The 16,108-nt window shown below is 37.9% G+C and overlaps 2 protein-coding genes across 3 annotated transcripts in view; both read left to right on the top strand.

The window, feature by feature from the left end:
- Nucleotides 1-2,190, top strand: part of LOC136842350 (uncharacterized) — a 32,759-nt gene extending 30,569 nt beyond the window's left edge. The window contains exons 2-4 of the mRNA XM_067109606.1: nucleotides 565-836; nucleotides 979-1,728; nucleotides 1,960-2,190. Coding sequence (XP_066965707.1) covers nucleotides 565-836; nucleotides 979-1,728; nucleotides 1,960-2,190 — 1,253 coding nt within the window. The remainder of the gene's footprint in view (nucleotides 1-564; nucleotides 837-978; nucleotides 1,729-1,959) is intronic.
- Nucleotides 1-16,108, top strand: part of LOC136842686 (peroxidase-like) — a 123,537-nt gene that overhangs the window by 29,432 nt on the left and 77,997 nt on the right. The gene's annotated exons all lie outside the window — the stretch shown is intronic.

A 16,108-nucleotide genomic window follows, 5' to 3' on the forward strand; every position in this document is an offset into this window, starting at 1 on the left:
CCGCAAAGAATAAAAGAGATTAATTATAGTTAATACAGAATTCTACAGACAACGTTGAAACCGTTGCACACAAAACACTGTGTTGTGTTTTTTTTGTTATGGTTCAAAGATCCACATTTGTATGTAATTGTGTATATTTGTAATATAATAACAGGAGCTTTCGCTTGGCTTCTAACATACCTCTTCAGCGAAGGCTCCTGTTGTTATTATAATTACTAATATGTATTGTATATACAACTGTCGCTCTGCTAACCACAACAATACTGAATGTATCTTTGGCACGTGAATCTAACCAATAATTCCGCTTATTCTCATACCTGTTTTATTTTTTCTTTGAGTTCAGTTTTTTCCAGTAAACAAATCAAGAACCAGTTTCGAAGCCATTTTGATTTCTTCTTTATCGCCCTTTGGATACCAATTCTTCGGGTAACAGGCCAATAAAGGCAAAAATTTCATGGCATTCTGAGAATGTTTATCGTTACATCTTGGGCTATACGTGATTGCGTTCAAATGTTCAGATGTACGCATGACTTCCCTCCACCCCCAGCAGCTTCTGAATTGAAGATCGTGTCAAGGGCCTCTCCCCCTCCCCTCCGCCCCTAGAACTCTCCCTTACCCCTCCGCCCCTAGAACTCACTCCTACCCCTCTGCCCATAGAACTCTCCCTTACCCCTCCGCGCCTGGAACCCTCTCCTACCCCTCTGCCCCTAGAACTCTCCCTTACCCCTCCGCCCCTAGAACTCTCCCTTACCCCTCTGCCCCTAGAACTCTCTCCTACTCTGCCCCTAGAACTCTCCCCCACCCCTCTGCCCACGGAACACCACCCCCATCCCTTTGTTCTTAGAACTCTCCCCCGCCCCTCTATCCTTGAAACTTCCCACCCTCTGCCCCTGGAACTCTCCCCCTCTACCCCTGAAACTCTCCCCTCTACCCTGGAAATCTCCCTCCCTCTACCCCTGGAACTCTCTCACCTCTCAGCTCTTGGAACTCTCCCCACCTCTCTGCCCCTGGAACCCTCCCCACCTCTTTGCCCCTGGAACTCTCCCCCAGCCCTCTGCCTCTGAAACTCTTCCCACCCCTCTACCCCTGGAGCTCTCCCCCTCTACCCCTGGAAATCTCCCCCTCTGCCCCTGGGACTCTCCCCTCCTCTACCCCTGGAACTCTCCTTCCCTCTGCCCCTGGGACTCTCCCCTCCTCTACCCCTGGAACTCTTCCCCCCTCTGCCCCTGGGACTCTCCCCTCCTCTACCCCTGGAACTCTCCTCCCCTCTGCCCCTGGGACTCTCCCCCTTCTACCCCTGGAACTCTCCCCCCCTCTGCCCCTGAGACTCTCCCCCCTCTACCCCTGGAACTCTCCCCCCCTCTGCCCCTGGGACTCTCCCTCCTCTACCCCTGGAACTCTCCCCCTCTACCCCTGGAACTCTCCTCCCCTCTGCCCCTGGAACTCTCTCCCTCTACCCCTGGAACTCTTCCCCCTCTGCCCCTGGATCTCTCCCCCTCTACCCCTGGAACTCTCCCACCTCTCAGCTCTTGGAACTCTCCCCCACCCCTCTGCCTCTGGAAATCTTCCCACCCCTCTACCCCTAGAACAATGCCCCACCCATTTGCCCCTGGAACTCTGCCCCAACCCTTTTGCTTCTGGTACTCTACACCCCTCTGCCCCTGGAATCCGCCCCCATCAAGCCCTGGAACTCTCCCCAACCCCTGGAACTCTCCCCAACCCCTCTGCGTAAGGAAATCTCCCCTACCCCTCTTCCCCTGGAAATCTCCCTAGAACTCTCCCCTGCCCCTCTGCCCCCTGCCCTGGAACTCTCCCCTAGAACTCTCCCCTACCCCTCTGCCCCTGGAACTCTCCCCTAGAACTCTCCCCCACCCCTCTGCCCCTGGAACTCTCCCCTACCCTTCTGGCCCAGAACTCTCCCACTACACCTGGAACTCTCCCCTACCCCTCTTCCCCTAGAACTCTCCCCGACCCCTTTGCCCTCGGAACTCTCCTCCCCCTCTGCCCCTGGAACTCTCTCCTTCTCTACCCCTGTGCCCCTGGAACCACCCCACCCCTCTGCCTCTGGAAGTCTCCCTCACTCCTCTGCCCCTAGAACTCTCCACTACAACTATCCCCCCACCCTTCGCACCCATCTGCCTTTGGATTACCGTCTCCAACCCAGCTCCAGATACGACAACAATAGTCTGAAATCCTCTGATATGTTCTTTTCGACAAACCCTTTGTTCGCTTTCTCTGTGATATCGTTCGGGAGAAGAAACGGATTGCACCACACACACACACACACACAGATGAAGCGATGATAGTCATTTTTGCAATTTTTTTATTAGTAGATTACGGCGCCATTTACTATCCAAGAAGCACCTTGGTGGATTTAATTTAGGCTTTCATAAGCCATTGAAGGAGAGAGAGAGAGAGAGAGAGAGAGAGAGAGAGAGAGAGAGAGAGAGAGAGAGAGAGAGAGAGAATCCATGATGAACATTTGAGGCTTTTACATGTATTTTCATTCGCCATCCTAAAGAAGAAGAATAAGTAGGGAGAGAGGAGAGAGAGAGAGAGAGAGAGAGAGAGAGAGAGAGAGAGAAGCCATGATGAATATTTGAGGCTTTTACATGTATTTTCATTCGCCATCCTAAAGAAGAAGAATAAGGAGAGAGAGAGAGAGAGAGAGAGAGAGAGAGAGAGAGAGAGAGAGAGAGAGAGAGAGAGAGAGAGAGAGAGATAGATTTGCTTGCGTAAATTCCAGAGATGTTCGTTACCTTAAATGGCAGCTCAGAGGCTATTTTTTCATGCATGACCCCTGGGCCAGTGTACTTGTCGCTCATTCCAGCTCTTCGTTTTTAAATAGAAAAAAAATCTTGTTCTCTCCGATTTAAAGAAAAACCTTAATATTTGGAGAAATATTTTTCTGTCGTGTTTGCGAAAGCTGGCCCCGTAATGAAAACGGATATTTTTCAGTTATTTTTCTATTGGCTTTACAAACTGCATCCGAACTCGAAATAAAGGCAAACGTGAGCTGCAAGGATAAAAAGAAAAAATGAGAAACAAAAGAAAGAAGCAAACGAGAATGAAAAACTTCCGTTGAATTCCTAGCCCTGACAATCTGAAGTCGCTCTGCCCAAGCGTGAAATTGAAATGTTGTAATTTTCCTGAAGGTAAATGATCAGCTTTCGAAGATTTAAAGAAATCCTGAAATGTACGTAGTCATTTGCACTCCTAAATTCTTTATCTCTATTATTATTATTATTATTATTATTATTATTATTATTATTATTATTATTATTATTATTATTATTATTATTATTATTATTATTATTGTTGTTGTTGTTGTTGTTGTTGTTGTATATGAATATGATTTTTTTATATTCTGTCATATTCTTTAATATGTAAACAGTACAATCACAGTCCTGATCTCATTCTAATGTGATTTATAACTTCTTACATGAAAATTGTGTTCTCTTAAGTTTAATAATAATAATAATAATAATAATAATAATAATAATAATAATAATAATAATAATAATAATAATAATAATGTTCGCCTCAGTTGTCGTTACTTCACCAACTTTGAAATAAGTTACCAACAGTATTCACCACCAGAATCAGTATGTTTGCAATATATCATTATTTACTTAAAGTATTTGAACCTCTGAGTTTTTCATATATATATATATATATATATATATATATATATATATATATATATATATATATATAATATATATATATATATATATATAAATATATATGTATTTATATATATTATATATATATACATATAATTTTATATATATATATTTATATATATACATACATACGTACACACATAAATGTGCGCGCGTGTGCGTGCGTCTGTGTGCATTATCACATATTTTTTTCTTTTTGCGTGCGTTGTGAGCATGCATTACCGTACAGTTTTTGCAACGGTATCCGTGGTTGAGAATCATCCTCAGTTATTAACTTACCGCACTCAGATTTGCCCGCTGCTGTCCGGGATGAATCATTCCGTGAGCTGACAGGATTTACTCTGCAGACTCATCCTCCGCACTGGCGAGTGTTGCATGTCATTGTTGGTGTTTGTGTGATATATTCCTTTGTTTGCTCATATTTCCGTATTTATATTTACGCATGTATGTATGTATATATATATATATATATATATATATACGAGTATATATATGTATATATATATGTATATATATATATATTTGTATCTATAAATAAATACGTAAATGTACATGCATACATGTATATATGTGTCTATATGTATTTATGTATATACATATATATATATGTATATATATATGAATGAGAAAAGAGAGGAGATACGTATATATATATGTATATATATGTATATTTATATATATATATATATATATATATATATATATATATATATATATATATATATATATATATATGTATATATATTTTATGAGAGAGAGAACGAGAGGGAGAGAGAAGTATTTTGGTGTGGAAAAGAGAGAGAATAATTCCCTCTCCTATGTTATTTTAACAGTCTGTGCAAGCCAGTATTACCGTACAGCATTTTTCACACCGCGTCTGTGGTCTTGAGCTCTCGAGAAAAAAATAATAATAACAATAATTCAAACGAAACTCGGCAGCATTCATGAAAACAATTCGTCTTGAAGATTTTAGCATGACAGTTTTTGCTGGGAGTGATATCATAATGCTGATTTGGTTAATGGAAGTTTGGTCAGATTTCCAAGCACTGCACGGAGCCGTTTGTTATGTTTGAAGAAATGGACATATTACGTAATGACCAGACTCTTCTTTTTCTTCCAACAGCAGTGGACAAACTGCGCAAAGTTTTTTAACTCTTACTCCCCTGAATAACAGGAACTCTGAGATTTTCGTGTCTTAATGTTGGAATCTATAAAACTAGGTCACGTTTTCTCACGTCTCAGTTATATTCTCTTAGACATCTTAAATATGATAGACTCTGAAATGTCTCTTGTTTTGGTGGGGGTTTGGGGTGGGAAGCAGTTTTTAAATTTTTGTTGGTGATTCTACGAATTTCAACTTTTGCAGCACATTTTTTTCTCACTATTTATTTTGTCGACTTTCGATGTGCAGTAAAAAACAGACTGTGCATCTATTTGTATGAAATGTGATATCAGTTTTATCAGTTGTATCAGTACTTAATTAATACTGCTGCCGCTTATTTGAACATCCTAAAGTTTGCAAGGTTATTTCCTTCGTTATAAAAAATAGATTTAAAATATCAGCCTGTAATGCCTTCTGTTTTCACCCGAAGTTGAGAAATGTTTCATCGCACTAATTCTTAGATATTTCTTATACACGTAAAATTGTTATTATTTATTCAAGGAGAACTAAATTTAGATCTTCTTCTGTGGTTATCAATTTGCCATAACGGATTTTCCAGCAACTTTGGAATGATTTCAGATATTGGAAAGTTTAATTTTCTTAAAATGTTGATATCCCGTGCAAGTTTAGAATGTGCTTTTAACCTTCCATTTGCTCATTTTGCCTATTTTTACATTTATTTCAATGTTATAGGACGGTACTCAAAAGTGTGAATCATGTTATCTCCGTAATATGACAAATCACTGTACAGCAATGAAGATACATAATGATACAATGCAAGGGGTGGAAAGCTCACGAATCCTAATCATCTACAATATTTGACTGAATTTTACTGTAGAACTAAGAAATCTTCCGTTTAAAAAAAGGAAAACCCCAACTGCTAAGAAGAGAGAGAGAGAGAGAGAGAGAGAGAGAGAGAGAGAGAGAGAGAGAGAGAGAGAGAGAAATCTCACGGTTCCATCTCTTTAACCCTTTGGCGACTATTAGCAGAAACAGTCGATTTCGGAGTACTGGGGCGTTGTTGTCGAAGCCGACATGTAACCAGAGCAGATGGAAGTCTTGAGGTTCTCAATGTTGCTTCATCAAGCCTCGAGGCTTTCAGTGTCGTTTTACTGTGTCTTAAAGCTGTAAGTGTGTTTTTTAAACCCTTGATATCGAGATTTTTATTTGTTATTTCTGTTAGGAGCTGTCTGATGAAGCGCTGAACCTGTCAATGTTGTCAGTGTCTTGGTTGGCAGTTTTTCATTCCAGGTATTTTGGTATACTTCCTATCATAGCCAAAATTCATTGGTATACCGAAAAATTTTCATTTTCAAAAACTTGAAAAACCTTCGAAGCTCACGTCTGCTATAAGGACGTTTATATACCGGCAATTGACATCGAAATTTAAAAGTTTAACTAAAGTGTTGTCCAGTTTGATTGAATTTCCGATTCGTTGCCTGAATTTTTTGTCTGAATCGAACTCAACTTTTCGATTTTCTAGTGTTTTTGGACACAGTTGTTAAACTGTTAAATCGCTAGACACTTTTCATCTTGATACTGCTCTGAGGCTCGGTGTGCAGAGCAGGAATTCCTCAATTGATTTTATGTCCGGTCTCACAAAGATTACAGCGGAAATTGCAATGAGGATTATGAGGAAATCGAAAAGTTGAACGTTCAGTATGTGAAATTTGTATTCGCGATAAATATCATACACTGTACATCTCTTGAGGTTTGCAGTTTAATAACATGGCTGTCCAGTTTTAATCAGTCCCTGATAGCATTGCTTCAGTTTTTCCATGTAGGGAACGCACTTTAATAAAAGAAAATGACATATACTGGGAAAAACGTGTCATAGTTTTATAATAAAATCGTCTTGGAAGATGGGGAATCAATGTTATGAAGTCAGTGTGTGTGAATTATAGGCCTATGTCGTGGATGTAATAATGCACAACCACAAAACGTGCTGGTTAACTGATAATGGTTTCGAAAACCCCACTTTTCTGTTGGGTCTTTCGAGCGAACGAGAATGCGCTGGTTCTGATCGCATCGTGGTTTTAAAGAGCGATATCCCTCTAATTCAATTCTTTAGAAATATTTAATCTATAACGGTGTGTTGGCTGGGCCCCTCTGGGCACCAGAAGAGTTGGAAGACCCAGACCCTCTTTGACGAGAACTGGTAGAAGCGGAGGCTGAAGGTGAGTGGAGATTTGTGGAAGTTAAACCACAGGGGTCCTTTGTTTCTCACGGTGTTGGAGGCAATGATCATAATGATGATAAATTAGAGAAAACAATTTTTAAGGATTCTTTGTGTGCAAAGATATTTCTGTTTTCTTTCTCATTACGGATAATTTGCTTTAGTAACTTTGAATTTCCAGTAAGCAGTTTCCTAGGAAGACTATTATGACAACGAAAACAAAGGAATCTTTTATTTCCTCCTGTCTGGATCTGCATGGATTTACTATTGGACAACCATATACCAGAAGGATTGACCATCAGTATAATTATTAGAAAATCTGATAAAAATAATGACTTGAGAAAATGGAAATATCTTTCAAATTTTTTGTCGTCACCTGTTCAAAAAACTCGAACTCACGACACGTATTTTCCAGGAACGTCGCTGGAAGCGTTCCCCCCTGGGGAGGGGGACCTGGAATTGAAGAGATTTTTGTGGCTGTGTGATTTTGGATGGCAATTTAATTAACGTGTGTCACTTTCGATCGTAAGTGAAGCGATCCGAGACCGGAACAAAGCCCACAGAGAGAGAGAGAGAGAGAGAGAGAGAGAGAGAGAGAGAGAGGCAACGACATTATCCCCGCCTAACTTCACGGTCAATGAATCAGACACTGACATCGTTCGTTTTCCATTAATTGTCATTAACAAATTACTAATTACGCTACTGAATACGATCGGTAATTACTTTTTTTCAGCAACGAACTGACGCCAAATTTAAGGTTGGACCTACGCCCTAGTGATTATATTTGGGAGAATACCTTGAACTCTAAAGATCTTTCGAATTGTAAAGCGGATAAAGGTTCAGTTTCCTGAGGTGTTTCTCTCTCTCTCTCTCTCTCTCTCTCTCTCTCTCTCTCTCTCCATGGACTATCTCTCGTTCTTATGTCGAGTTTCACGCCCAGTTTCGTTCCATTCCAGTAACTGAAACGTTATGCGACTCAGTTTTCGAAGACGCCTTTTAGAAGAGTAACGTCGTAAAAGCAAGTGGGCCTCATGACAAACCTAATTGCGCGTATTGTAAGAATGTATAGTTTGTCTCTCTCTCTCTCTCTCTCTCTCTCTCTCTCTCTCTCAAAGGTATCTCAATACTACATTTCTGGGAGAATGCGGTTACGTTTTTTGCAGTGGGGGTGGGGTGGGGTGCGAGTGGTGAGGGAATATGGGTGCTGAGGGTGGGAGGGATTGAACCCATTTGCGACAGGAAATCTCAAACACTGACTGATGGATGTCAATTAAGAGTCTGCTGAATTTTTATATGCGGCCTCGAGAGCTTTCTTGCTGTATATTCATTTATAGTTTCGTCCTCTTGATTTATTAATCTAGACCTATCTACTGACTTTGCATATTTTACTTTTTTTTGCGTGTTATTTTTTAAACATTATAAAAATTTCACTGACGGTTGTATGGAGCATTATAGGTTGTAGTCTCTTTTCTCTGGATTTCTCTTCTTTCTTCCGTTCACCGTAACACCTTTAACCTTTGTAAGTAAGCCCCAGAATTTTGCCTTCCTCTTTAGCTCCATTAGGTGTGGGTGATAAAGTCGCATGTCTAGTAGGTCTCCCCAGTATATTTAATACTATTTGCCAATGGACCCATCTCCTTTGATTTTCCAGCTTTCATAGACATCAAAATACGTCACGATTCCACATTATGGCCAGGTAGTATCTCATAAAAGAGATATCAGTAACATTGGGTTGTGAACAGCCTACAGTGAAACACCATGCCAGCGTTTTATCCGATCATGCCAATTATTCCATTAGAAGTTCGAAACAGACTTACTCGAGGTCAGCAAACTTGTGGTCTTTAACACTTACAGACGTGGGCAGTTGACATTTATATATATGAAATAAGAATTAATTCATCGGGGCAAAAATGTATGTACAGTAGCCTGGAAATGAAATATTGGTGCCACTTGGCACAATTAAATTGTGAGTTCAAGACGGCAATTTTAAATGATCTCACTTTAAACATAGCTGGTTATTTGTGTTTGCTTACAAATGAACCGCAATGAGCACGAAACCCCACAGGTATACTGTACATCAAATCATCCTCATAGAATTATTTTTTTTCTCGCTTCACCTTCATTATTTTAATAAGAGAGCATTTTTACAAAGATTAATCTTTCTGAAGTGAAATATTGTGTGGTTTTTATTTGTTAGTAGTAACATTTTCAATTCATGTTGTGATCATGTAAAATATTAATTATTGCCCTTTCATAGTGTTTTAAATACAATTTATTATTATTATTATTATTATTATTATTATTATTATTATTATTATTATTATTATTATTATTATTATTATTATTATTATTATTATTATTATTATTATTAAGTTCATTTAAATTTTTAGTGGGAAAAATGACTAATTTCAGTGGGCAAAAAATTCGTGGAAATATTTTGGATTTTTAGAACTGAGAAAAATATCTCTTACCTGTATGAAAAGTGACTTTAAAACATTGAAAATAATATAAAACAAGACTATTCAGTATCTCAGAAGCTCTACCACTTTGAAGCATCTAATATGCAGACGTATTCATGACCTGAGATATTGCTCTAATTCGTTTGGATATTATACCACCCAATGTTTCGATTCTGAGCTTATGATAGTTGATTAATTAACGCTTAAAATCAAATTTGGTAATCAAATTTGAATCATAGAATGAAAGCCTTGTGGTTTCAACTAGTAGGGAGAAGTTGCCTCTTGGTTTCGGAGTTCGAAAAATTTCGCAGTACAATAAACGATGATAATAAGATCATTCATTTTTCTGTACTGTATAATCACTGAAATGATTTCTCATTGAATATGCTTGGTTTGAACTAAACATCGATTCAGAATTTATGTAAAACATTAAAAAAGGTTGGGAAAATGAGACCGTATGACCCTTTAATCTCAATTTTTATTAACTGCAAGTGTCCCTACTCAAACTTTTCTCTCTCTCTCTCTCTCTCTCTCTCTCTCTCTCTCTCTCTCTCTCTCTCTCTCTCTCTCTCTCTCTCTCTCTCTCTCGTAGAGGGTTACTTAGCTTAAAGTGGAATTTTAGTATTAGTCTTGTGACAGTATTCAAGTCTTTACTATAACTATTATTACTGAAAATAAGGACTTGATTAATGGATGGATGATTGCAATAAAGCCAGTAAATATACATAAACAGCATTATATCTTAAGATTTATAAGAGCGTTAAGAGTACATTCTTATGTTTCCTATTCTTTGGAATATCCATGGATCAGCTGCCTTAAGAAAATTTTAATGTTAATATTCTCAACATACAAGTTGAAAGCATGGACGAAATTCTCTGTTGCCGGTGTACATTAGTGTTTATGTTTATTGCATGTAAGAGTAACAGGCTGTTTGTGTCTGCAGTTACGTAAGGTTAGGTTCGTTTATGTAATTTCAATATCTAATCTATACTCGTTATTAATCGTTAGAACGATTCCCTTTATTTTGTAAGTGGTTTGGTAAAGCTATAAACTCTTTATCAATGTAATCTGTTAGTAGATTAGTTACCCATAAATATTTGGATCGTTTTCTATTCCGGAGAAAAGAAAATGTATTTTCACGGACCGAATTTATATGAGTAACTCCTCAAACTTAAGCTTATTTCTTTTGTCTCGTGCATTTGAAAGGATTAACGCAGCAATTAAATGAAACGGTTACTGTCATTTATGCTTCACAAAAATTTAATATATTCATTATTCTCACAGAAAAAATGTGGGAATAACATAATAGGCGAGGTTTAAAATGGAGGGAGATTTTTTCAATAGATTTGGAGGTGAAGTTAAAGTAAAATTGGTTATTAATGAAATGGTTGTTAGAATTACTTTCATTTGTGTATTTTAGGAGGAAGTTTCAAATGCAAATAAAATATAAGATGGAATTTGGTAAGATTGATTTTTTTATGAGAAGTAAGAAAAAATGCAATGGTGAGAGATTTAGAATGCCAAAGATACAGTAGCAACAACCGTGTAGGCAAGTACTGTAAATGCACCTAACGAAGTGCGCTGTGGGCATTAACAAAGTGTGCTTGTAGCGTCATTTTGGCCCTACCTTTATCCAATATTTACTTTTTTTCTTTACCTCCATTTCAGGTTCTTATCTTAAGTCTTGATGTCCAGTCTCTCAAACTATTACTTTCAAGTGCAACTGTCTTAAGCACTGAATGGCCGAAAGCGCCCAATTTGCTTGGCTTGACAGCTTGAGTATCCTCAATCATAAACAACATAGCAAAATAACTAGTGTTAATCAAAAAAGGTGTTTTAGGTGGTTGGTTTAATTATATGGAGAGAACAGAGATATGCAATAAAGAGATTTTTAATTCAGAAGTCTTGTGAAGGAGAAATAAATAGAAGTACCGGTAAAATGGAATAAGTGTTTTTGCAGTTGAATAACCTTGGAAGAGCAAGACTTCGTTCAAGAAAGATTTGATTGGAATAACATGTGTAGGGCGATGTGACTCATTATTGATAATCTTACTATGAGTTAGGTAAGGCAGCTGATGCTGCAGATTTTTATTTATTTATTTATTTTATTTTTATCTTTTTTGCTTATAGCAGTGTTGTTGTTCGTGGTAGGATAAGTTATGTATTTGAAAACGAGAAATGCTCCGATTTTAGACCTATTACTTGCTGAGTTCCTCGGGATTACTTGCAGGTAATCCAATAGAAGAACCGAAGAGCCTCTTTTTTATAAAGACTCTTGAACCCCTGTCGCTGAATGAATGATTACAGTAAAAACAAATGCAAAATGCACCGAAGTTTCTTCGGCGCAATAGAGTTTTCTATACGGCCGTTACAGCGTATAATCAAAGCCCCCGAAAATAGATCGGTGGTTAAAGCTGTATGAGCCGCGGATGTGGTCCATGAAACTTTAACCACGGCCCGGTGGTAGCCTATCCTATATCGTTGCCAGAAGCACGGTTATGGCTAACTTTAACCTTAAATCAAATAAAAACTACTAAGGCTAGAGGGCTACAATTTGGTATGTTTGATGATTGGAGGGTAGTGATCTACATGCCAATTTGCAGCCCCCTAGCCTTACCTCAGTAGCTTTTAAGAAATGAGGGCGGAGAGAAAAAGTGCGGACAGAAAAAAGTGCGGACGGACAGAAAGCCGGCACAATATTTTTCTTTACAGAAAACTAAAAATACAATGTAAAGGATCAATTCGCAAAACAAGACTTACTCTTTAGTGAGGCGTTTGATTTCTCAGCGACGTTCAAATTTTAGGCAGAAGTCCGCGTGAAGGGGAACCCAATACTTGAGTTTAGCTTAGACGCAAAGAAAAATAGAAAGAACAGATAAAATAAGAAGAGATAGAATTATTTTTGCATGTAGGATGCCTCATATTACAGAGGGAGTTTATTCAAGACCTTTAAAATATTTGGATTGCTAAGCGCTTCTCTGTGTTAGGTTTTGAATGATTGTATAACTAAATGCTTGTATTAAAGGTTTCTTGATATTTTCCATGCCTAAGGGCTTTTGTTCAGTGGTTTCTTTACTGCAAAGATTGTTTTTTTTTTTTTTTTGCATGGCTAAGTTTTTAAAATCTGGTTTCCCATATCTAAATTCCCTCGTTCAGTTTTACTGTTCACGTCCCTAAAGGTCATTGTTTAAGATTTTTGATATTTTTTCATGACCTAAGAGCAGAGTTATCTGGTTTGAAAATATTATGTTTTTGTTAAAATTCACCCCGGAGGATTTTGAAAATACTGTACGAGAATAACATATGTAACTAAATTAGAGTTTATAAAGGTTTTTAATATAGTATGTGGCTAAACAGCAGTTAAAACATTAAGGAAAATTAATGCAGGGATTTCTGGCTGTGCTGGAGACATCCATTAATATTAATAAACCGTTATCAAAAGGAGTTAGGTAACGTAATGATTAGCATTCAGATTTCAGTTGCTGTTTTCCTGTGCACATTTCGATGAAATATTTATTGGAGTAAGGCCTTAATATCATCTATCAGAGGCAAAGATCTTATTGAAGCATAAACAGATTGGATTTTAGACTTCAATCTGCGGCGCGTCACCTTAGTACCTGTTCTAATTAAGGATATTATTACCGCATTTGCCCTCCCACTTATGTGAAATGAATAATGGGGCATTTGTTAATGAATATGATATACGAATTAGATTCTTGTATTCATCACATTCATTACATTTCATTCATTTTCTTCATAATTAAATACGTATAATTTGACAAGTCCTGAATATTTTCATTTGTCATTAAATGTTCTAGTGAACTGTAGTGTAACATTGTAAAATTCCTCCTTATGACTACTTTGGCACATGTTAGTGGCAGGATACTTAAGATCTAACCCCCGCCCCCCCCGGAGAAAAAGTACCCTTGTGACATTTCTCCCAAATACAGTAAATAATGATGTTGTTTCAGTTTATGCCATTCTTTATGTTGCTTCACCTTATGCCACGCTTCTTCTTCTGCATAAAAAAAAAAAAATTCCAGTTGTGGTTTCTTCCTCATACGTGCAGATATTGCTAAACACGACTTCCTTTATGACGTGTTTGTGGAATCATATATTTTCTTCCGAATTGGGAAGGTGACTGAGAAGAGCCAATCAGTGATTGCCGTTTTCTTGCCAATGTACGAAGCAACTAAGGAAAAGAAACTGGAAGGAAAAGGAAAGGGTTAGAGCCCCAGTGGGAAGAGATAGTCCTGACCTAAAATGGATGGAGGTATTCGTATATATTGCTGTAAATTTTTACTTCTAATTCAAGAGAGTGAAGTAGTGTCTACTTACAGAAATACGTACACACAGACACACACGTACACATACTCACCCGTGTATGTATATATGTATATATATATATATATATATATATATATATATATATATATATATATATATATATATATATATATATATATATATATATATATATATATATATTATATATATATTATATACATACATATATACATATATATTATATATATTATATACATACATATATACATATATATATATATACATATATATATATGTATGTATGTATGTATATACGTGACAGTTTACTTATACAACATACTGTGCACTGGGCAATCTTTTCTCCTCCGTTTGCTTATTTTATCTACTTCAGACGACGTCCAGTTCGCTGGAAAATCAGCTCTTCGTTGGTGAGTCGGTAGAGCTGCGGACTGTCACTCGATGGGCCGGAGTTCAGTTCCCCGGCCGGCTGATGAAGAGTTAGAGGAATTTATTTCTGGTGATAGAAATTCATTTCTCGCTATAATGTGGTTCGGATTCCACAATAAGCTGTAGGTCCCGTTGCTAAGTAACCAATTGGTTCTCAGCCACGTAAAATAAATCTAATCCTTCGGGCCAGACCTAGGAGAGCTGTTAATCAGCTCAGTGGTCTGGTAAAACTAAGGTATACTCAACTTCGCTGGAAAATCTCCCAGCTGCCGCGTTACGAAACCTCGCCAAAGCGTCGCCAGAACGGATCGGAATTAACGTGAAACCGAAACTCGTCCGCCTTATCATGTTTTGAAAGCTCCCCGATCCCTTTCATCGTCGGACACAACCTGGAAGGATTTTTTTATTATTATTATTTTTCCCCTCTTTTCTTGTGCGGTCGGAGATTCGCTGGAATCGCGTTTGCACACAGAGGCTATCATCGTCCACCCAGGCCGCGACCACTAATCTGATACGGGCAACAAACATGTCTGATTCAGCTTCGCTCGCTGCTTTTGCGTTTCGCTCTCCCGATTCGCGCTATCTCCTGAGAAGATCTTCGCCAGTCTGCAGCGCCGCCGACCCAGCGCCGTCTAGCGTCTCGTCCCAACAATACGCGATTGGCCGATATCGCTCCGTTCTCCGGCGTCCTGTCCCACTCAGTTCAGGTGGGAGTGCTGTATCTTCTATAATTCTTTGCAAAAGATTTTACTTTCCTTCGCTCCCCTCTGTTTTTCATATTTTTACTCCACCGAGAAATAACGATAAGATTTTTCTTCGTAAAGCTCGTCTCTCTCATGTAAGCAAGGCAGTGGACCCCAAACTATCGATATTCTATTCTCAACTGCACGGACGGTATTGATCCTGATAATGGCGTGTTTTATATAAAGTAAAACTTGCGCACACACACACATATATATATATATATATATATATATATATATATATATATATATATATATATATATATATATATATATATATATATAAAAATTCATGTACTCTTGATACATTTTCACCACATTGCAGCTGCATAGCTATGCATTTCCTGTAATGACCATGAGATAGAAAGCAAGCATTACGATAACAATTCGTTATTAGACGGGAAAAAATTCCACGTCTCACGAAAAAGTAGATTCGAAAATTCTGTATTTTTGACGTACTGACGAATACCGTAAATGATCGTAAATCGTTCTTTCTTTGAATGTGGTGACATATGCTAGAAATCAGCAAAAATCATCCACTTTCTTAATGTGAATTAATTCGCATGCGGATTACAGACTAATTGAGTGTGTTCGTTAACCCTTAGTGGACGGATTGAGCTTTAGCATGAAGTAAAACAGGTTTGGGGAGGTGGACGGACTGAGCTTCTGTGTGAAGCAAAATTACGCACCACTGAACATACTCAACTTCACCTGTGTTCCATAATTGCAAAAAAATTTTTTAAAAATGTGCTTTGTGCCAAGTTTGGTCTCAAATGGTAGGAAACTAGAAAAAAAACCTCTCTTCGTGTAACTCAGCTTCATGGAATTTTGAGAAAATCGAATGGTATAACTGGCTATTAAACCAATGGCCACAACAACCATTCAGATGCCACTGGAAATCCATCGGGAAGCCTCATTCATCTGATAGTTTATTTCTTATTTTTTGTTGTTTCAGAAATAAAAAGAAACTTCTCGAAACTTTCAGAAGTGTAACATGATTTTGTACTTAATTAGTAAGTTGACAATCCTGCGAGGCTAAACCATCTCGTTTAAACGAGCTTAGAGCTGAATTTTTAGACTGCCTGACGTTTTAAGCAACACGAATTCGGAAACTGAAAAACTTAAAAAAAATTTAACGTTTGCTGCGG

The sequence above is a fragment of the Macrobrachium rosenbergii genome, chromosome 10 (assembly GCF_040412425.1).
Source record: "Macrobrachium rosenbergii isolate ZJJX-2024 chromosome 10, ASM4041242v1, whole genome shotgun sequence".
NCBI lineage: Eukaryota > Metazoa > Arthropoda > Malacostraca > Decapoda > Palaemonidae > Macrobrachium > Macrobrachium rosenbergii.